Source organism: Dipteris shenzhenensis, chromosome 15, assembly GCF_047967505.1.
Source record: "Dipteris shenzhenensis isolate YYH24624 ecotype China chromosome 15, Dip_SZ_1.0, whole genome shotgun sequence".
Lineage (NCBI taxonomy): Eukaryota > Viridiplantae > Streptophyta > Polypodiopsida > Gleicheniales > Dipteridaceae > Dipteris > Dipteris shenzhenensis.
In genome coordinates, this window is record NC_141610.1 from 56,060,158 (window position 1) to 56,083,349 (window position 23,192).

General features: G+C 47.1%; 1 protein-coding gene across 1 annotated transcript; it reads right to left on the reverse strand.

Moving 5' to 3' along the window:
* Nucleotides 1-18,238: 18,238 nt before the first annotated feature.
* Nucleotides 18,239-18,961, reverse strand: LOC147894022 (uncharacterized). Its single transcript, XM_087386409.1, has one exon. The coding sequence runs from the start codon at nt 18,959-18,961 to the stop codon at nt 18,239-18,241; it is 723 nt and encodes a 240-aa protein (XP_087242535.1).
* Nucleotides 18,962-23,192: the final 4,231 nt, after the last annotated feature.

Here is a 23,192-nt window from a genome sequence, read left to right on the forward strand (position 1 = left end):
CAGTATTGGGCAGAAGCAATAGCTATAGCAAACTACTTGCTTAATCGGCTTCCTACCAAACCGATAGAAGGTATGACTCCTTATGAAGCATTTACTGGACATAAGCCACACATTGGGCATCTTCCCATATTTGGTTGCATAGCATATGCACACATACATGATGATCATTACAGGAAATTGGATGCAAAGTCACGCAAATGCATCATGGTTGGCTACAGTAAAGAAAGCAAAGCATACAAATTGTATGATCCCATCAACCACAAAGTCATTATCTCCAGAGATGTAATCTTTGATGAGGAATCAGAATGGAAAACCTCACCTGCACAGGAGATAGAAGCATCGAATTCACAGTCATCTACAGAACAGTTTAATGAAGAAGAGCAAGAATTTCCTACAACATCCCAAGCAGAGCCACAATAGCTTAGACGATCTAGTAGGGAAAGCAGACCTCCAGCCAGATTGACATATGCTCAGAAAGGCAAAGCAATTCAGGTGGAAACCACCAACTATGCTCTTATGACTACCATCGTGGCTACAGAAGAGCCAATGTACTTTGAAGACGCAGTAGACAAGCCAGAATGGCAAACTGCCATGAATGAAGAAATGGAAGCTTTGTATGAAAATAACACTTGAGAATTATGTGACCTTCCACTAGGAAAGAAAGCCATAGAAAACAAATGGGTATACAAAGTGAAGTACAATGTAGATGGAAGTATTCAAAGATACAAAGCCAAATTAGTTGCAAAAGGATTTGCACAACAATATGGTCAGGACTATGATGAGACTTATGCTCCAGTAGCAAAGATGGATTCCATACGGTTCTTGATATCACTAGCGACACTCAGTAAATGGAATGTGTATCAGCTCGATGTCAAGAATGCATTTCTTAATGGTTATCTAGACGAGGAAGTCTACATGCAACAACCAGTAGGTTATGTCGAACCAGGAAAGGAGAATAAGGTTTGCCATCTCAAGAAAAGTCTCCAACTTAAAGCAAGCACCCAGAAGTTGGTACAATAGAATCAAAAAGTATTTTGCTAATCTGGGATACATGAAGTCCAATGCAGATCATACTCTCTACTACAAAGTTCAAGGGGAAGACATTACTATTGTACTTTTGTATGTAGATGATCGGATTATGATAGGAAGCAAGGATAACTTCATCAGAAAATTGAAACAAGACTTATTTGCAGAGTTCGACATGAAAGATCTTGGACTTATGCACTATTGTCTTGGAATTGAGTTCTGGAGAGATTCAGATAGCACATTCATGAGTCACTCAAGTATGTTGACAGTCTCCTAAAGAAGTTTCATATGGCAGATTGCAAGATTGCAGCCACTTCCATGGAACAGAGTTTGAAACTTACTACAGATTTAGAAAAGCCTACAGTCAATGACAGATACTACAGGCAACTCATCGGATCTCTTATATATCTGACAATCACAGAGCTATTCGAGAAACATTGACTAGTTTGATGCAGAGGAAGGACATTCCCATTAAAGGGGTGTGGTGGAATGTAATGCTCAGTCCTTCTTTGATTCCCAAAATCATCATCTTGAGAGAAGGCCTACTTCATGATGCTGATCTTGAGGGAAGGTGTTGAGAGTTCACGCTCAACGTCATGTGATCATTTGTGCATAGCACCATCACGTGATCATATGTGCATAGCACTAACCTTATAGAGTGCTATAAAGGAAAGGGTTAGATCCCCTAACCCTAACCCTAAATGGGTTTGTATATATCCTATTTTTTCAACTAAATCTAGTGTACAGTTAGTCATTTGTGGTGTGCTCTCTAGCTGTGCCCTCTCTCCTCATCTCCACTCTTCTCCTCTCCCCTCTTCATATTTTGTCAGATTGAACTTTGGAGTGAAGTTCTTTGGAAGCCGGATATTCTGGGAGCTAATGAGCACCATCACCTCGAAAGAATTCGATGTGGTGATGTTTGCTATCATAGTACTTCTTAATGATGGCTTGCATTAGTGAAGACTTTCTTTGGCCACTTGCGTGCGTTCACGGCATCTGTTAAAAAATTCCTCTGTGTTTGGATCTTCAATTTTGGGAGTACCTATTGCCAAGGCTGTGGGGGTGATGACCTCTTTGCCCGTGGCTATCTCAAATGGCATGAACCCTGTGCTACGATGAACGGAGCTGTTGTAGTGAAACTCCGAGACCTCCAAATGTGAGGCCCAATCTTTTTGGTCTACCTGGACATAGCTTTTGATGTATTGCTCTGTGGTTTGGTTTGCCTTTTCACATTGACCATCCGTGGCTGCATGGTATGAGGAGCTGAAACGGCGGAGCTGCGTACCAAGGAGTTTAAAGAGCTCGGTCCACATATCACTTAAGAAGCGAGCATCACGATCCAAGACAATGGCCAAGGGTAAACCATGGTACTTGAACACATAAGAGAAATATAAGTTGGTTGTATGCTTTGCAATAATGGGTGGTTTAATGGGAATGAAATGACCTTGTTTGGAAAAATAGTCCACCGCCACAAAGATGGCATTCTGGCCATGTGAGAGAGGTAATGACGTGATGAAGTCCATGCTAACAACATCCCATGGCCTTGAAGGCACGGGCATGGGTTGGAGTTTTCTTGCCATTGCAAAACGTTGGTCTTTAACAAATTGACATGTTGGGCAGGTCCTGATATATTCAATGATGTCTTTGCATATCCCTGGCCAGAAAAAATATTGCTTCATTCTATCCCAAGTCTTGTGTTGCCCTAAGTGTCCTGCTAGCTTGCAATCATGGCATTCCCACAATATGGTCTTCTTGAGCTCTAAATCATCTTGAACATATACCCTGTTTTCATAGACGTAGAGTAAACCTTCATCTTCATTGTACATGCCCCATGGTGTAGAGCCTTCTTTAATTTGCTTCACTACATCCTGTATGCCTTGGTCTTTTTCCATAAGTTCCTTGATTCTCTCCAAGAGTGTGCCGTGTGCCATAGTGATAGCCATTAGTTCTGCTTTTCTACTTAGTGCATCTGGCATGACGTTCTTTTTGCTTGGCTTGTGTTCAATTGTTATGTCAAATTTTGCAATGAAATGCTGCCAACGAGACTACTTAGGAGATAGCTTGGGTTGGGTCTGAAAATATTTTAGTGTAATTTTATCTGTGAAGACTTTGGTATGCTTATCTTGAACATAGTGTTTCCACTTTCTTAAGCATTCTACAAAGGCCAGCATCTTCTTCTCACGCATTGTCCATCTCCTTTTGGTGGCATCCAATTTTCTTGACTCATATGCAACTGGGTGTCCCTCTTGCATCAACACTCCTCCTAAAGCATAATCTAAGGCTTCTATGTGAATCTCAAATGGCTGTCAAACTCAGGTAATTTTAAGATGGGTGTGGAGCTCATAATTACTTTCATCTCCTCAAAGGCCTTGATGCAATGTTCCCACCACTCAAATTTGTCCTCTTTCTTTACTAAATCAGTAAGTGGCAATGCAACACAGCTATATTCCTTCAGAAACCTTGGATTGAAGTTACAAAAGCCTAGGAATCCTCGTACTCCCTGCATTGACTTGCGCTGCATCCAATTAGTTACTTTCTCCTCAAAAGCATACAGTTAACTTATATTTCTCTTATGTGTTCAAGTACCATGGTTTACCCTTGGCCATTGTCTTGGATCGTGATGCTCGCTTATTAAGTGATATGTGGACCGAGCTCTTTAAACTCCTTGTTACATAGCTCCGTTTCGGCTCCTCATACCACCTAGCCACCGATGGTCAATCTGAAAGGGTTAACCAAACCGGAGAGCAATACCTTAGAAGCTATGTCCAGGTAGACCAAAAAGATTGTGCCTTGCATTTGGACGTCTTGGAGTTTCACTACAACAGCTCCGTTCATCGTAGCATAGGTTTCATGCCATTTGAGATAGCTACGGGCAAAGAGGTCATCACCCCCATAGCCTTGGCAACAGGTACTCTCAAAATTGAAGATCCAGACACAGAGGAGTTTCTTAACAGATGGCGTGAACGCATGCAAATGGCCAAAGAAAGTTATCACAAAATGCAAGCCATCGTGAAGAAGTACTATGATAGCAAACGTCGCCACGTCGAATTCTTTCCAAGTGACTTGGTGCTCATTAGCTCCCAGAATATCCGGATTCCAAAGAACTTGACTCCAACATTCAATCACAGATTCTATGGACCATACAAAGTTCTCTATGCACTTGATGAAGTCACCTATAAACTGGAGCTCCCTCTGGATGTAGCAATGCATAATGCCTTCCATGTTCAGCTCTTAAGGCGTTTCTACTCTGATAACACATAGGGTAGCAAAGTCCCCCCTTCCGTCTCCCAAGTTGTCAACCTACCATATGAGCCGGAGGCAATTTTAAAAGGGAGAATGCTAAGGGGTAGAGTAGAATTCTATGTAAAGTTCAACGGTCATCCTATCTCCGAATGTAAATGGCTCCCCAAAGCCTGGATGATAGACAACTATCATGATATGGTCTTGCAATATTATGCATATGCTTGAAGAGGGCTTCAAGCTCTTTTGTAACCCGGGAGAGTATATGGAATGCCAAGCTCTCAAAGTGGTAGAGACCCCTCTTGGCATGTATGCGTTTTCCCTCATGAATAAACGTTCTGAGATCATTCTTGTGCAAATATTTTCTAAGTCGCATTTCTTTATGGTCCTTTGAATGTTGGCACAATCACACACTTTGAAACATGGAAACGTAAGGGTGACTCATGAAAGGCAAGGGGGTGGGACGAGGATGGCATAGCGCGGGCACGGACTAGATGCACTGCACATGCACTGAGGGCCTGTTTGTGAGGTAGAAAATGTTTCCCTGCCAGGTTCGTTTGACGTTTTTGGCCCCGTTTCGGTAAACCATAGCAGAACTGGCATTATTTGGCTAAGTGTTGGAAGCAGGACCCTACAACTATTATAAGGAAAGTCAATGTTAGGGTTGATGTGCCGTGTGTGTTCAGAGTGTTCTATGGTGAAGGGAGGCACTGCCGTGCCTAGCGGCTTGCCACTATTATATTGAGGATAGTGCTCTCTCATGCGAGGTTGATTTCGATGAGGAAAACGTCAGTGGCCTCTTGCTTGTATATAACTTCTATTGCATTCAAGCACGTTTTAGCGACCGTTTGGCTCTCCATTTAGTACCGTCTTGCAAGTAACGTCATCATGCCATCTTGTGGTTTGTGACCTTATGGTGCACGTTGAAGCACACGCATAGGAAAGCAAAATGTGCGATGGGTTGAGTGCAGGTGAAAGTGAGTGGGGAATGGTGAGGGCCATGTTTGTTCTCCATATCATTGTATAAACCATGAATTGTTGGGTACCGAGTCGGGACTCAAGGTGAGCCCAAAGGGGTCAAGCATGCCAACCCATGTAAAGGCCGCCAACCAAGAAGGAAACATGGGCTAATCAGGGCGTCGCGCGATGGATGTTCTTGGGGTCTTGGTGACCCATGTGACTCTGAAGACCGAAGATCGTGAAGCCTAAGGGGGATATTGGGCATGGTGCAGTGGGATATTTGGCAACGGCTTGTGCCACGGGTCGTGTTTGGCTAACACTGCACATAAGGGGATTGTGGTATCAGAACCGAGACATTAAGGGATGTTGGGACTCGGAAACGGTTCTGACGTAAGGTGCCACGACTTGGAGACTAAGTCTAGATGCTGTGGGCTCTTACACTTAGCAATCCTCAAGGTGTTGCAAGCCTTCGAGGCAGATCCTGTATTAAGGTATGGCGTCATGTAACGGGCGAAGTCAATCTTATGCACATGGGAAGGAGGCAATACTGCGCGGGCGATGAGGAAGCTGGAGATGGAAGCCGCAGTGGACATGATGAGGGCAATTCCAGAGTGGGTGAACCTGCTCCTAAGAAAGGACATGGGATACTTGGAATGACTAGTGCAGTAGTATGACACCGAGGGCGAGTCAGCCAGGTGGCGTTGTGAGTTCATGGTTGTGTTCAAGCTGGTGATGGAGCTCGATGTGAAGAAGGAGTTGGAGGACAGCGGAGAGGAGTCCGGGAGCGAAACAGAGGATGAAACGGCGAGTGAGTCAGAGAGCGACTCAGAGAGTGAAAGTGAAGATGAGGACTCGGAGGAGGAAAAACAGTGCAATTGGAGTGAGACATGGTGGAAGGCCAAAGCAAAAAGGGGAAACAATTCTAAAACGGCGACCAAAGAGACAAAAGTGATGACCAGTGGAGGCAGGGAAGCGGAACCGTGTCACGGGAGTACGAGGTGTAGCCCAAGTGAGACGACCGGCAAACAGGTGACTTGGGGTCCAACCGAGGTGATGGACGGCACAGAAGGCACGAGGCCACAAGCGGGTAGCAGACAAGGTGCGAAGCCCCGAGTGAACAGTGCAAGAGGCACGAGATGCATAGTGAACGGTGCGGGAGGTGTGAAATGCATAGCGAACGGTGCGAAAGGCGCGAGGTGTGGAGGCAGTGGCACAAGAAACACATTGGTGAAGACTAGAGGCATGAGAAGCGCAAACATGGAGTCTAGAGGTGCAAGAGGCACGGTGATGGAGACAAGAGGTGCGGGAGGCACGAAAGAAAAGAAGAGTAGAGTTGTCGTACCAGAGTATGCTCAAGGTGAAAAGGTTATGATGAGGAGCACAAGAGGTACAGGTCCAAGACCAAGTGGCATGGTAGGCGTGAAGGGAAGTTTGAAAAATGCACAAGGCGTGGAGGTGACCAATGAAGGTGCGGTAGGCATGGGAGTGAAACAGGTAGGTGCATAAAGAGCAAACAATGGTAAGGGAGCACAAGTGATAGGGTTAGGCACACAAGAAGCGTGCAGTGGACAGGTGATGAAAATTAGCAAACAGGTGATAGGACAAGGAGGCACACAAGGCATGGGAAATGGCGAACAGGTTCAAGATAGAGGTGCGGAAGGCACAGTGGAGTGGCAAGTGGAGCCTTGGGATGAAGAAGAGGAACGGCACTGGGGCAAGGTCAAGGGAGCAATCAAAAGCCCGTGGCAACGCAGAGGCATGTGCAAAAAAGATGCCGAGGTGGAAAAGCAAAACGGTGAGTTGGAGGAGCATGGGGTGAAGACAAGATGTGGAAAGGGAAAACGGCGAGGAACAGGTGCAGCTCTAGGTAGACGCAGAGGCGTGACACGAAGTGAGGCCATAGTGCAGAGGAGTTGTGAGGAAGAAGAAGAAGAAGAGAAGAAAGTGATGACGGCCAAGGGGATGAAGGGACGTGTGATGAGGCCAAGGCGTGAAGAGGAAATGGCAGAAGGAGAAGAGGTCAAGGCAAGGCAAGGTAGAACGGCGGGAAGGATGAAGAGATGCCCTTACAACTATGTAGGGAAGTCAACATTAGGGTTGACCTACCATGTGTGTTCGGAGTGTTCTATGGTGAAAAGAGGCACTGCGGTGCCTAGCGGCCAGCCACTATTATATGGAGGATAGTGCTCTCTCATGCGAGGTTAATTTGAATGAGGAAAACGTCAGCGGCCGTTTATGCTCCCTCTTACTTGTATATAACTTCTATTGCAATCAAGCACATTTTACGACGGTTTGGCACTCCATTTAGTATCGTCTTGCAAGTAACGTCATCATGCCATCTTGTGGGTTGTGACCTTGTGGTGCACATTGAAGTGCACACACGGGAAAGCAAAACATGGGATGGGTTGAGTGCACATGAGAGTGAGTGGGGGAATGGTGAGGGCCATGTTTGTTCTCCATATCATTGTACAAACCGTGAACTGTTGGGTGCCGAGCCAAGACTCTAGGTGAGCCCAAAGGGATCAAGCATGCCTACCCATGTAAAGGCCGCCAACCAAGAAGGAAAAGTGGGCTGATCAGGGCATTGCGTGGTGGACGTTCTTGGGGTCTTGGTGACCCATGTGACTCTTTGGACCGAAGACCGTGAAGCCTAAGGGCTTGCCTAGTGGGGCATGGTGCAGTGGGATATTCGGCAAATGCCCGTGCCAGGGGTTGTGTTTGGCTAACGCTATGCATAAGGGGATTGTGATATCAGAACCGAGACATTAACAGAGGTTGGGACTCGGCAATGGGTCTGACGTAAGGTGCCACGACTTGGAGACTAATTAAGTCCAGACATTGTGGGCCCTTACACTTGGTATCAGAGCAAACCTCAAGGTGTCCAAGCCTTCGAGGCGGATCCTGTATCAAGATATCGTGTCACGTGATGGGCGAAGTCAATCTTATGCACATGGGAAGGAGGCGATATTGCGGGCGATGAAGAGTGGGAAGCCGGAGATGGAAGCCTCAGTGGACATGATGAGGGCAGTTCCAGAGTGGGTGAACATGCTCCTAAGCAAGGAGATGGGGTACTTGGAATGACTAGTGCAGCGGTATGACATCGAGGGTGAGACAGCCAGGTGGCACCGTGAGCTCATAGTTGTGTTCAAGTTGGTGATGGAACTCTATGTGAAGGAGTTGGAGGACGACACAGAGGAGTCTAGGAGCAAAACAGAGGATGAAACAGCGAGTGAGTCGGAGAGCGGCTCGGAGAGGGAAAGTGAAGATGAGGACTCAGAGGAGGAAAAATGGGGCAAGTGGAGTGAGACATGGTGGAAGGCCAAAGCTAAAAGGGGAAACAGGTCTGAAACGATGACCAAAGAGACAAAAGGGATGACTAGTGGAGGCAGGGAAGCAAAACCATGTCGTGGGAGTTCGAGGTGCATCCCAAGTAAGACGACCAACAAACAGGTGACTTGGGGTCCAACCGAGGTGATGGATGGCACAGAAGGCACGAGGCCCCAAGCGGGTGGCATGGAAGGTGCGAAGCCCCAAGTGAATGGTGCGAGAGGCACGACATGCATAGTGAATGGTGTGGGAGGTGTGAGATGCATAGGAAACAACATGAAAGGCATGAGGTGTGGAGGCAAAGGTCCAGGAGGTGCATTGGTGAAGACAGGTGGTGCGAACCCGTGAGATGCTATAGGCATGGTGAAGAGCAGAGGTGCGAGAAGCACGATCACGGAGTCTAGAGGCACGAGAGGCATGGTGACGGAGACAAGAGGCGCGAGAGGTGCAGGAGGCATGAGAGAAAAGAAGAGCAGTGTCATCGTACCAAAGTCAAATCAAATAAATGCTCAAGGTGAGGAGGTTGTCATCAGGAGCACAGGAGGTGCAGGTCCAAGACCAAGTGGTGTGGTAGGCATGAAGACAAAGGCCAAAAACACACAAGGCGTGGAGGTGACCAAGGAAGGCACGATAGGCACAGGAGTGAAACAGGTAGGTGCACAAGGCACAAACGGTGGTAAGGGAGCATAGGTGAAGGGTTAGGCGCACAAGGCGCATATGGTGGATAGGTGATGAAAAACGGCACACAGGTGACAGGACAGGGAGGTGCACAAGGTGCAAGAAATGGCAAATAGGTTCAAGATAGAGGCATGGAAGGCATAGTGGAGTGGCAAGTGGAGCCTTGGGATGAAGAAGAGAAACGGCACTGGGGCAAGATCAAGAGAGAAATTAGAAGCCCGTGGCAATGCACAGGCGTGTGCAGAAAAGATGCCGAGGTGGAAAGGGAAAATGGTGAGGTGGAGGAGCATGGGGTGAAGACAAGAGGTGAAAAGGGAAAATGGCGGAGAACAAGTTCAAGTCTAGGTAGACGCAGAGGCGTGACACAAAGTGAGGCCATAGTGCAGAGAAGAAGGCATGAGAAAGAAGAACAAGAAGAGAAGAACGTGATGATGGCCAAGGGGATGAAGGGACATGTGATGCGGCCCAAGCGTGAAGAGGAAACGGTAGAAGGAGAAGAGGAAACGATAGAAGGAGAAGAGGAAATGGCACAAGGAAAAGAGGTCAAGGAAAGGCCCTTCAAGGAAAAGAGGTTAAGGTAAGAAAACGGTGAAGCGCCCAAGTCAAACTTTCCCAAAACGCAAAATTCTCTCTTGGGTTATGCATGAATATTCCAAGTCAGCATGGCAAGACGCATGGAAAGAAAGGAAGTGGTGCATTAATGTCATGATCCGACTAGAGGAGTCAAAGACGAGTCTAAGCATGGGCTCGAAATATTTTCCTCCTTGTTACTTGGGCTTATTGCCTAAGCCAATGGAGATGATAGGTGCAGAAGGAAAGACCAAGCCGTCAGGACACGTTTTACTATGGGCAGGTTGGAAGTTCTGGCCAAGTGAGCAGGTTAGTTCACTTGGATAGGTGGCAAGTGGTCAGTTGATGCTGTGTGCAGGGTGGAAAGATTGGCCCTACACAGCGTCATTGCATGATATAATGTTAGAAGCGGTGTGGAAATTTCGGCCAGGTGATGCTTGGCTTATTCATCTCGCACGTGGGCTTCCAAGGCAAATCCGGCCAAGGGGGCATCATTGTATAAACCATGAACGTCTATGGGGTACCGAGCCGGGACTCGAGGTGAGCTCGAAGGGGTCAAGCATGCCAACCCACGTAAAGGCCGCCAACCAAGAAGGAAACGTGGGCTGATCAAGACATTGCACGGTGGATGTTCCTGGGGTCTTGGTGACCCGTGTGACTTTGAGGACCGAAGATCGTGAAGCCTAAGGGCTTGCCTAGTGGGCTATGGTGCAATGGGTTACTCGGCGGCCAACCCATGCTAGGGGTCATGTTTGGCTAACATTGCGCATAAGGGGATTGTGGTATCAGAACCCATACATTAAGGGAGGTTGGGATTCGGCAATGGGTCCCCAGCATGAGGTGCCACAACTTGGAGACTAAGTCCGAGGTGCCAGTCCCTTACACTTGGTATCAGAGCAAACCTCAAGGTGTCGCGAGCCTTCGAGGAGGATCCTGTATCGAGGTATGGCATCATGTAGTGGGCAAAGCCAATCTTGCGCACATGGGAAGGAGGCGATACTGCGGGCGATGAACAGTGGGAAGGCAGAGATGGAAGCCACAGTGGACGTGATGAGGGCAGTTCAAGAGTGGGTGAACGTGCTCCTAAGCAAGGACATGGGGTACTTGGAATGGCTAGTGTAGCGGTATGACACCGAGGGTGAGACAGCCAAGGCGCCGTGAGTTCATGGTCATGTTCAAACTGGTGATGGAGCTCTATGTGAAGAAGGAGCTAGAGAATGGCACAGAGGAGTCTGGGAGTGAAACGGAGGATGAAATGGCGAGTGAGTCAGAGAGCGGCTCGGAGAGTGAAAGTGAAGATGAGGACTTGGAGGAAAAACGGCGTAGGTGGAGTGAGAGATGGTGGAAGGCTACAACAGAAAGGAGAAAGGCATGCCTGGTGGATTGCGGCAAATCCGACGGGGAGGACTTGAATGGGTCATATCCGAATGATGCATTGGAAGTCGCAGGTGGGGAAGATGTGGATACATCATATCCATTAACCAGGGGAAACCGGTGTTCTTTGGGAGAGGCTTTGAAGCTAGGTACGCATGGATCTAGAATGGCAGACAAAGAGACAAAAGGGATGACCAGTGGAGGCAGGGAAACAAAACCATTTCAGAGGAGTGCAAGGTGCATCCCAAGTGAGACGATCAGCAAATGGGTGACTTGGGGTCCAACCGAGGTGATGGGTGGCACAGAAGGCGCGAGGCCCAGGATGGTGTGAAGCACAAGGTGGATGCGGGTGTGAACGTCAATACAAAAGATGCGAGACCCCAAGTGGGTGGCACGGAAGGCACGAAGCCCCGAGTGAATGGCGCGGGATGTGCAGGATGCAGAGATGCATAGTGCACGGCGCGGGTGGTGTGAAATGCACAGTGAACATCACGGAAGGCGCGAGGTGGGGAGGCAGTGGTGTAGGAGGCACATTGGTGAAGACAAGTGGTGCAAGATGTGTGAACCCACCAGATGCTATAGGCATGGTGATGATCAGATGCACGAGAGGTGCAATCACGGAGTCCACAGGCATGGTGACGGAGACAAGAGGCGAGAGAGGTGCAGGAGGCGTACAAGAAAGGAAGAGCAATGTCATTGTACCAAACTCAAATCAAGTAAATGCTCAAGGTGAGGAGGAGCGCAGGAGGTGCAGGTTCAAGACCAAATGATGTGGTAGGCGCGAAGGGAAGTTTGAAAAACACACAAGGCATGGAGGTGACCAAGGAAGGCGCGGTAGGCACGGGAGTGAAACAGGTAGGTGCATAAGGTGCAAACAGTGGTAAGGGAGCACAAGTGATAGGGTTAGGCGCACAAGGCACGTGCGGCGGATAGGTGATGAAAAACGGCAGACAGGTGATAGGATAGGGAGGCGCACAAGGTGCAAGAAATGGCGAACAAGCTCATGATAGAGGTGGAGAAGGCACAGTGGAGTGCCAAGTGGAGCCTTGGGATGAAGAAGAGGAATGGAACCAGAGCAAGGTTAAGAGAGCAATCAGAAGCCCGTCACAATGCAGAGGCTTGTGCAGAAGAGATGCTGAGGTGGGAGGGGAAAACAGTGAGGTGGAGAAGCATGGGGGAAGACAAGAACAGGTCTAGGTAGATGGAGAGGCGTGATGCGAAGTGAGGCCATAGCGCAAAGGCAAAGTTGTGAGGAGGAAGAAGAGAAGAAGGTGTTGACGACCAAGGGGATGAAGGGACGTGTGATGAGGCCAAGGCATGAAGAGGAAACGGTGGAAGCAGAAGAGGAAATGGCAGAAGGAGAAGAGTTCAAGGCAAGGCAAGGTACAACGGCGGAAAGGATGAAGAGATGCATGCAAAGGCTAGGGTTTCAGGGAGAAACGGCGGATGAAAAAGAGGGCAAGGTGATGCAAAGAGGTGGAAGGTGGATGCATAAGTGTAGGGTGAGGCATAGGCCAAGGGAGCAGAACAAGATGTAGGATGAGGTCAAGAAGGGCCAAGATGAAGAGCCAAAGAGGAGAACGGGTCTAGGTTAGGGAGCGCAAAAAGAAGATGCAAGGCAAAAGGTCCAAGGTTCAATGAGGTGCAATGTTCAAGAGAAGAACGTGATGAGAAGAAGGCATAGCGAGGTGGAAGGACTTCTACAGAACAGGTGAGGATGAGAAGAAGAGGGTCAGGAAGAGAAGTGGCACGAACGGTGAAGAAAACGGTGAAGTGCCCAAGTCAAACTTTTCCAAAACACAAAATTCTCTCTTGGGTTATGCATGAATATTCCAAGTCAGCGTGGCAAGACACATGGAAAGAATGGAAGCGGTGCATTAACGTCATGATTCGACTGGAAGAGTCAAAGACGAGTCGAAGCATGGGCTCGAAATATTTTCCTCCTTATTACTTGGGCTTATTGCCTAAGCCAATGGAGATGATAGGTGCAGAAGGAAAGGCCAAGCCATTAGGGCACGTTCTACTATGGGCAGGTTGGAAGTTCTGGCCAGGTGAGCACGTTGGTTCACTTGGACAGATGGCAAGTGGTTAGTTGATGTTGTGTGCGGGGTTGAAAGATTGCCCCGGCATAGCATCATTGCATGATATAATGTTGGAAGTGGGGTGGAAATTTTGGCCAGATGATGCGTGGCTTATTCATCTCGCATGTGGGCTTCCAAGGCAAATTCGGCCAAGGGGGCCTGTTTCAAACTTGATGTTGCTTGTGGGTTGGAAACATTGGCCTGGAGCAATGTCACGTCCTGACCACCATTTTGGAAGGTTGGAAATTTTGGCTGGGGAATTTATGCAAACGGCTAAATTTTCATTTTTTGAAGCAATATGTGTATGTGGTGACCTCTCAAAAACGTCAAAGCTTGAGGCACTATTTTCTCTATAAAATGTGTTGTAAAAATACATCATTCTTTACATTGTTCGCCCCCCGTTATGAGGAGAAGACAAATTTTGACGTCCACGTAAAAGTCCAAACTAGCGCATGTGTGGCCACTCATTCGAGACGTTCTGGGATCAGGGTTAGGCTTTTATGTGTGTGTGTGGCCACTCACTCAAGTCACCTTAGTGAGGCCAGGCTTTTGTGTATAGTCCACGGCTATGCTCTCCCTTTAATTGATGAGGACATCAACTCTTTTGAATGAGGGAGTGTGTAAGAAAGTCAATGTTAGGGTTGACCTGCCATATGTGTTCGGAGTGTTCTATGGTGAAGGGAGGCGCCGCAGTGCCTAGCGGCTAGCCACTATTGTAGGGTCCCACTTCCAACATAGCCAAATAATGCCAGTTCTGCCATGGTTTACTAAAACGGGGCCAAAAACATCGAACGAACCCGGCAGGGAACGTTTTCTACCTCACAAACGGGCCCTCAGTGCATGTGCAGTGCATGTAGACCATGCCCGCGTAGTGCCATCCTCGTCCCACCCCCTTGCCTTTCGTGAGTCACCCTTACATTTCCACATTTCAAAGTGCGTGATTGTGCCAACATTCAAAGGGCCATAAAGAGATAAGACTTAGAAAATATTTGCACAAGAACGATCTCAAAACGTTTATTAATGAGGGAAAATGCAACTTAGCCAAATAGTTGTAGGGTCTTGCTTCCAACACTTAGCCAAATAATGCCAGTTCTGCTATGGTTTACCGAAACGGGGCCAAAAACATCAAACGAACCTGGCAGGGAAACATTTTCTACCTCACAAACAGGCCCTCAGTGCATGTGCAGTGCATCTAGTCCATGCCCACGCTATACCATCCTTGTCCCACCCCCTTGCCTTTCATGAGTCACCCTTATGTTTCCATGTTTCAAAGTGCATGATTGTGCCAACATTCAAAGGACCATAAAGAAATGCGACTTAGAAAATATTTGCACAAGAATGATCTCAGAATGTTTATTCATGAGGGAAAATGCATACATGCTAAGAGGGGTCTCTAGCACTTTGAGAGCTTGACCTTCCATATACTCTCTCGGGTTATAAAAGAGCTTGAAGCCCTCTTCAAGCGTATGCAAAATATTGCAAGACCATATCACGATAGTTGTCTATCATCCAGGCTTTGGGGAACCATTTACATTCGGAGAGAGGATGACCTTTGAACTTTACATAGAATTCTACTCTACCCCTTAGCATTCTCCCTTTTAAAATTGCCTCCGGCTCATATGGCGAGCTTACAACTTGGGAGATGGAAGGGGGGACTTTCCTACCATATGTGTTATCAGAGTAGAAACGCCTTAAGAGTTTAACATGGAAGGCGTTATGTATTGCTACATCCGGAGGGAGCTAGAGTTTATAGGTGACTTCATCAAGTGCATAGAGAACTTTGTATGGTCCATAGGATCTGTGATTGAACTTTGGAGTCAAGTTCTCTAGAAGTTGGATTTTCTGGGAGCTAATGAGCACAAGGTTGCCTGGAAAGAATTTGATGTGGCGACGTTTGCTATCATAGTACTTCTTCACGATGGCTTGCATTTTGTGAAGACTTTCTTTGGCCGCTTGCATGCATTCATGCCATTTGTTAAGAAACTCCTCTGTGTCTGGATCTTCAATTTTGAGAGTACCTATTGCCAAGGCTGTGGGGGTGATGACCTCTTTGCCCGTAGCTATCTCAAACGGCGTGAAACCTATGCTACGATGAACGCAGCTGTTGTAGTGAAACTCCAAGACGTCCAAATGCAAGGCCCAATCTTTTTGGTTTACCTGGACATATCTTCTGAGGTATTGCTCTGCAGTTTGGTTTGTCCTTTCAAATTGACCATCGGTGGTTGGGTGGTATGAGGAGCTGAAACGGAGCTCTGTACCAAGGAGTTTAAAGAGCTCGGTCCACATATCACTTAAGAAGCGAGCATCATGATCCGAGACAATGGACAAGGGTAAACCATGGTACTTGAACACATAAGAGAAATATAAGTTAGCTATATGCTTTGCAGTAATGGGTGGTTTAACGGGAATGAAATGGCCTTGTTTGGAAAAATAGTTCACCACCACAAAGATGGCATTGTGCCCATGTGAGAGAGGTAACGACGTGATGAAGTCCATTCTAACAACATCCCATGGCCTTGAAGGAAGTCAATGCTAACAACATCCCATGGCGTTGAAGGAACAGGCATGGGTTGGAGTTTTCCTGCCGTTGCAAAACATTGGTCTTTGACAAATTGACATGTTGGGTAGGTCCTGATATAATATTCAATGACGTCCTCACGCATCCTTGGCCAAAAAAATGTTGCTTCATTCCATCCCAAGTCTTGTGCTGCCCTGAGTATCCTGCTAGCTTGCAATCATGGCATTCCCACAATATGGTCTTCTTGAGTTCTAAATCATCTGGAACATATAGCCTGTTTTCATAGACGTAGAGTAAACCTTCATCTTCATTGTACATGCCCCATGGTGCGGAGCGGATGCGTCAATTTTACGAGCAAAAACCTATGAGCAGGTTTATCCGAGTGTGTTTTTCAAGAGATTTTTAAAAATGTTTTTCTTTAGGAAACATGGTTTTTACACTTTTATTTTCACTAGAACTAGATCCCTTTATCATAAAAATATACAGACTAGTCACTCATTCATTTTTACACAACATAATTTTCTTATTTAGAGACATCCCTTTGTACCCCTGTTATTACCTTAAAAAAGTGTTGATTCCTTTAAGAAACATTCCTCATAATCACTCTCAATGTAATAATACTATGCATATATAATTACTTATTAACACATTTATATCATATGGCAATATCTTTTTAGCGTTTTTATAGCATATTTATGGACATGTTTCTAAAGAAGTTTAAATTACTATAAATAAGTATTAACTTGGGCTTATATATCACTCTCATAAAATACATGTAATATTTAATACTATATATGAAAGATTTTCCAAAATATAACTCCATAGATGTGCTCAAATGGGGTGTTCTGATCAATTTGAGTGGTTGAATGACTATATTTGGACATTGGATATGAAAGTTATGTCACTTTTAAAAGTGCTGTCCAAGGTAGTTTCGCCAGCGAAACTACCTTGGGAGACTTGCTTCAAAGGGGTTTCGCTGGCGAAACTACCTGGATGGCTTGCTTCAATGAGAGAAGTCTACTCTACATGTGGGTTTCTTCAAAAGCCATCCCATTATGCTCTCACCATTCCTACAGATTCACCTAAATATTTTTGTATAAAATAGGCATAGCTATAATACTTTGCATATTTCTAAGTGAAACTATGTTTTCTTCTGATCGATTTTTGCCATATTTATGCATAGTTGGCAGCCTTTTTTTTCCTTCGCTCGGACGCTCGGAAGATTTCGCTCAGAAAATGCTCATCCCCGTGCGGAGCCTTCTTTAATCTGCTTCACTACATCCTATATGCCTTGGTCTTTTTCCATAAGTTCCTTGATTCTCTCCAATAGTGTGCCTTGTGCCATAGTGATAGACATCAATTCTACCTTTCAACTTAGTGCATTTGGCATAACGTTCATTTTGCCTGGCTTGTGTTCAATTGTTATGTCAAATTCTGCAATGAAATCCTACCAACGAGACTGCTTTGGAGATAGTTTGGGTTGGGTCTGAAAATACTTTAGTGTAATGTTATTGTGAAGACTTTGGTATGCTTATCTTGAACATAGTGTTTCCACTTTCTTAAGCATTCTACAAAGGCCAGCATCTCCTTCTCATGTGTTGTCCATCTCTTTTCAGTGGCATCCAATTTCCTTGACTCATAGGCAACTAGGTGTCCCTCTTGCATCAACACTCCTCCTAAGGCATAATCTGAGGCATCTGTGTGAATCTCAAATGGCTTGTCAAACTCAAGTAATTTTAAGAGAGGTGTGGAGCTCATAATCACTTTCATCTCCTCAAAGGCCTTAGTGCAATGTTCCCCCCACTCAAATTTGTACTCTTTCTTTACTAAATCAGTAAGCGGCAATGCAACATAGCTATATTCCTTCACAAACCTTCGATTGAAGTTACAAAAGCCTACGAATCCTCGTACTCCCTGTAGTGACTTAGGCTACATCCAATTAGTTACTGCCTCCACCTTGCTAGGGTCCACATCTTGATTCCATGTTCCCCCACTACATATCCCAAGAAGGCAGCCTCCTTTGCACCAAACTCATATTTCTCCCGTTTGGCATACAACCCATGATCCCTCAATTTGGAAAAAGCTTTCTTAAGATGTTCCCGATGCTCCTGCAGTGTCTTGCTATGAATCAAAATGTCATCAATGTAAACGATCACAAAATTGTCCAAGTACTCCCTGAACACATCATTCATCAAAGTGCAAAAGGTAGCTGGTGCGTTTGTGAGGCCAAAGGACATAACTAACTAATCATAGCTACCTGCATGTGTCGTTCTAAAGGCCGTTTTCTCCACATCCTCCTTTGCAATTCTTATCTGATGATATCCAAACCTCAAATCAATTCGGGTGAAATACTTGGCTCCTCCCAATTGATCCATCAAATCATCCATGGTTGGGTGTACTTGTTTTTTTTGGTAATTTTGTTGAGGGCACGGTAGTCCATGCATAGACATGCCGATCCATCTTTCTATGTTACAAATAAGACCGGTGCTCCAAAGGGGGATTTACTTGGCCTAATAAACCCACTGTCTATCAACTCCATAATTTGTCTCTTGAGATCTTTCAATTGAGAATCATTCATCCTATATGGTGTTCTTGCTGGGGGTTCACTACCTGGAATCAGTTCTATCTTGTGGTCCACTGGTCTCTTGGGTGGCAACCCCTTTGGTAACTCTTTGAGCATAATGTCTGCAAACTCATCCAAGATCTCCTTTATCTTTGCATTAGTACATGGCTCCAAGACAATTGAACTCGCCTTTGACTTGGGCATACTCTTTTCTTGCTTGGGCATACTCTTGTCCACTATCTCTTCTAACTTGCCTTTCCTTTTACTAGCCTTCTGCTCCAGCCTCGTTGCTTCTGTAGGGGTGATTGAAGATCTAACACATTGTACCTTGACCGCCTGACCCTGCATGTCAAGTAATAGTTCGTCCATTCCCTTCCCCAACAACATCATGACATACTTATCCCAACAAGTGATTCCCAAAATAGCATCATATGCATCTAACGGCACCACTAGAAAATCCAACTTTGCCTTCCAACCCCCTAGCTGCACTTGCACACTCCAAGCCATTGCCACATTAGCATCCTTGCCTTGCCCAAAAGATACTGCTGTGTCCTCCATCTTGGATAACTTCAACTTCAGCCTTTGCACTACTTCAGGCATAATCACATTGTGCGTCGCACCCATCTATCATAATCCTTTGAGCTCCACCATTGATCAACCCATCCACATAGATGTGCGGTACCACTGGCAATCTTGCAGCCAAGACTCTTGGTGTGACCCTCAATGCCCCCACTCTAGGCTCTTCTCCATTACCTCCACTCTCACGTTCTATGATTTCTGTGATCTCCAACTTCTCATTGTCTCCCCTCGACTCCATTGCTTGAGTGAGTGTGATCCGAGGCCTATTGAATCCACCTCGCTGTCTAGGACAATCTCTGATAAAATGATCTCCTCCACATGAAAAGCACCCTCTAACTGGTCCCCTACCCCCGGTTGGCCCTTCCTCCAAATCCAGCTCCTCTTCCTGGCACCCGCGGCACCAATGCCCTGCTTGAGCCCACACTATTTCCCCCTTATAACTCCTCGTCTCCTTGTTCTCCCCTCGAGGTCCAGGTCTATTCCCCCAAGAGCTTGTAGGCACACTCATCCTACCAAAGCTAGGAGGTCCTCTTCTTCCTTCATGATCTACAATCGGCTCCGCCATCACCAACCCATCCTTGTAATCCTCTGGTTCCTGCTTCTCAATTTATCTCCTGGCCCAACTTTGTAGCCCATACAAGAAACCGTGCAGTCTGTCTATCTCATGCATATCAATAATCTGGACCATGGCATGCCAATACTTCGTGACATACTCCCTCAATTTCCCTCACCTTTGTCTTAGTACGCGTCTCCTTTTAGTTGTTGTGCCGCTATCTTCACTTGATGCTTGGACACAATTTTTGCTAGCTCAAAGAAATCCTCCATCTCCTTGATCCACTTGTTTAGCACTAACGACTCCCTATCCCCTATATGCTTCTCCGGCAGTTGCAGCTTAAATCTACCAAAGCTCCTCCTACTACTCCCTTCCGACCCACTACTTGACTCTTCACTCTTCGTCTCAACCTCCTTTTGCCTCCCATGTTTCTTTTTCTTCATGGTTGAAGCCGCTCGTTGTGGTGACATTTCCGAAATCTTATTCAGAATGGCCTCCATCATCCCTTTCAACTCCCTCCTCTCCAATTCTCCCCGTTCTATCTCCTCAGTCACCCACCCAAATGTGTTTATGTCTTATTCTCCTTCCCCCTTTGTGGATTTTTCTTCACCCGTCTCCGGAAAAAATAATAGTTCTTGGTCACAGGCTCTTGATGTGCCCACGTTCGGTGCAGCATTGAATCCTCCACTAGCCACGTTCCAAAGACCCTCGCCTCTATCTTCCTTCTCTCTTTCTTCTCTCTGTTCACCCTTCTTGTCTTTCTTCTCTCTCCTCTGTCTCTCCAGCTTGGGGATATCATGTTCCTCCTCACTCTCAACTCCCTTATCTTTTCTTCGATGTGGCATCCTCACCTCTCACAAAGACTCCTTACTCCCTCAATGAAACGGAAGAAAAACGGCAAAAAACAGGATGGATGGCAAACTCACCCTCTCACCCAAAACGACATACACAAGCTCTCCACTCACAAGAGAGCTCACACACACGGTGGAAATGGCGACCTCACTCACTCCCTACTAGAGGACGCAGGAACACGTTTTGAGTGACATTTGACAGCATGCACCTTAGAGTTGCTCTGATACCAAGTGTAGGGTCCCGCTTCCAACACTTAGCCAAATAACACCAGTTCTGCCATGGTTTACCGAAACAGGGCCAACAACGTCGAACGAACCTGGTAGGGAAACGTTTTCTACCTCACAAACAGGCCCTCAGTGCATGTGCAAGTCTGTGCCCGTGCGGTGCCGTCCTCGTCCCACCCCCTTGCCTTCTGTTGACTCTGTGCCAACATGAACTTATGAAGAAAGAGAAGATGATACAACTTTGTGATACAACTTTGTGTTACAACTTTGTGTTACAACTTCTAGACACAACTTTATGTTACGACTTTGTGTAACAACTTTGTGTTACAACTTCTACATGTAGAGAGAGAAGGTGTTACAACTTTGTGTTACAACTTTGTGACACAACTTTGTGTTACAACTTTGTGACACAACTTTGTGTTACAACTTTGTGTAACAACTTTGTGTTACAACTTCTACATGTAGAGAGAGAAGGTGTTACAACTTTGTGTTACAACTTTGTGATACAACTTTGTGTTACAACTTTGTGATACGACTTTGTGTTACATGCAGAGAGAGAAGCTCTCCAACTTGTATAAATACCCCATAATGGAATGAAGCCCACACTCTTGGGGCATTGTGTTGAGTCTACATTGGTATTCCAAGCATTTGTCTCAAGTGTCCATGCTTCCTTGCACTGCACGTCCAAAAGCATGTCCTAACCTTGCAACCCTTCTCCCCTCTCCTCCAACCCTGCAACCCACCCTCTCCCTCTCCTCCTCCCTCCTTCTCCTCCCTCCTTCTCCTCTTCCTCCCTCCTCCTCCTCCTCCTCCTCCTCCCTCCTCCTCCTCCTCCTCTCTCCTCTTCCTCCTCCTCTCTCCTCCCTCTCCCTCCTCCTCTTCCCTCCTCCTCCTTCCTCCTCTCTCTCTTCCTTCACCCATGCTCTTACACCTTCTTCCTCTCCCACTCCTATGCTTTCCTAAACCCTTAAACTCCATGATCTACGAGGGAGACGAGTTCTCCACCATGTACTCTACTCTGAACCTTGGATCCTCCTTCTAACCCTGGACTCCTTCTAAACCTTGGAACCTCCTTCTAAACCCTGGAACTCTTTCTAACCCTGAACTCTTTCTAAACCCTGGATCCTCCTTCTGAACCCTTGAACTCTTTCTAAACCCTGGAACCTCCTTCTGAACCCTTAAACTCCTCCTAAACCCTACAACCCCCAATGAAGGCGAAAGCCTTCATTACCCCAACAACGATGGTTTACGTGCCTTTTACACATGCTTGCACTTTGTTTGCTTACCACACTTAAGCCTACGTCTCTCACCGGAACACGACTCGAGGTCCTAAGCTACACATATACTACAACGACAATCCCAATATATCTGTAGGTGACAAAAAGCCTCGGAACCCTGCAACATAGAATACCCAGCTCTTCCTACGAAAGCAGTAGGAAAGAGCCAACATTTGGCACCGCTGCCGGGGAGACTAGCGTCTCAAGTAGCGAGTAAACATGCGTAGGTAGATGCAAAACAAGTCACTACGTCAAACTTTCACGAACATAACACTCAAGGGCAAGGAGAGTAAAATTTTTTCCAGTTCTAGCCAAACATATCAATCCCAAACATCCACTTTGGGTTACTACCTTAAGAAATTTTCTTAATTTCTTAAATAAAAGCCACATCAATTTCGATCATTTTACCTTTTTACAGAAAGCCAAACCGAGCTCTCCATAAAGAGTTATGGCTCGGGAAGAGTTTAGGGTTAAACCCTAAACCTAAACCCTAAACCTAAAATCCAAACCTATAAAAACCTACTCCACCCCCCCTCATTCTTCATCTTTCACTTTTTGCCTCCATTCTCTTCCTCCTTCCGAGCCCCACGCAAGACACTCCTCCCTCTCCATCGACCACCCCCTTACTCCTATCCTCGCCACATCGAGCCCTTCTTGCAGCGATGACCTAGCCTTCCACCCACCGTCCATTGTTCCGCAACAATCCCGTTACATCGAGAAAGACTTGGAGAGCGTTCAGGTGATCACTTCTCCCTGCTTTTCGATTTCAGTCTTTCAGTTTTTTTTCCTCTTTTTTTTCCCCCTCCCCCTCCATCTCCACCACCACCTCCCCCCTTCCCCCTCCCCCTCCCCTCTCCCACCTCCCCCCTCCCCCTCCATCTCCACCACCACCTCCCCCTCCCCTTCCCCCCCTCCCCACCACCTCCCCCCCCCCCGCCCCCTCCCCCCCTCCCACCACCTCCCCCCTCCCCTCCACCACCCCCCCACCTCCCCCCGCCTCCCACCCCCTCTCTCTCCCCCAGGGGCTCGCTCCCCCGTCCCCCATCTCCTCCCTCCCTCACCACCACCCCCCTCCCCCTCTCCCCCACCCTTCCCCTCCCCCTCTCCCTCCACCACCACCTCCCCCCTCCCCCTCCCCCTCCACCACCACCTCCCCCTTCACCACCACCCTCCCCCTCCCCCTCCCCCCCTCCCCCTCCCCTCTCCCCCTCTCCCCCTCCCCCTCTCCCCCTCCCCCTCTCCCCCTCCCCCCTCCCCCTCCACCACCTCCCACCTCCCCCCTCCACCACCTCCCCCCTCCCCCTTCATCTCCACCTCCCCCTCTCCCCTCCCCCTCCATCTCCACCTCCCCCCTCCCCCTCCCCCCACCA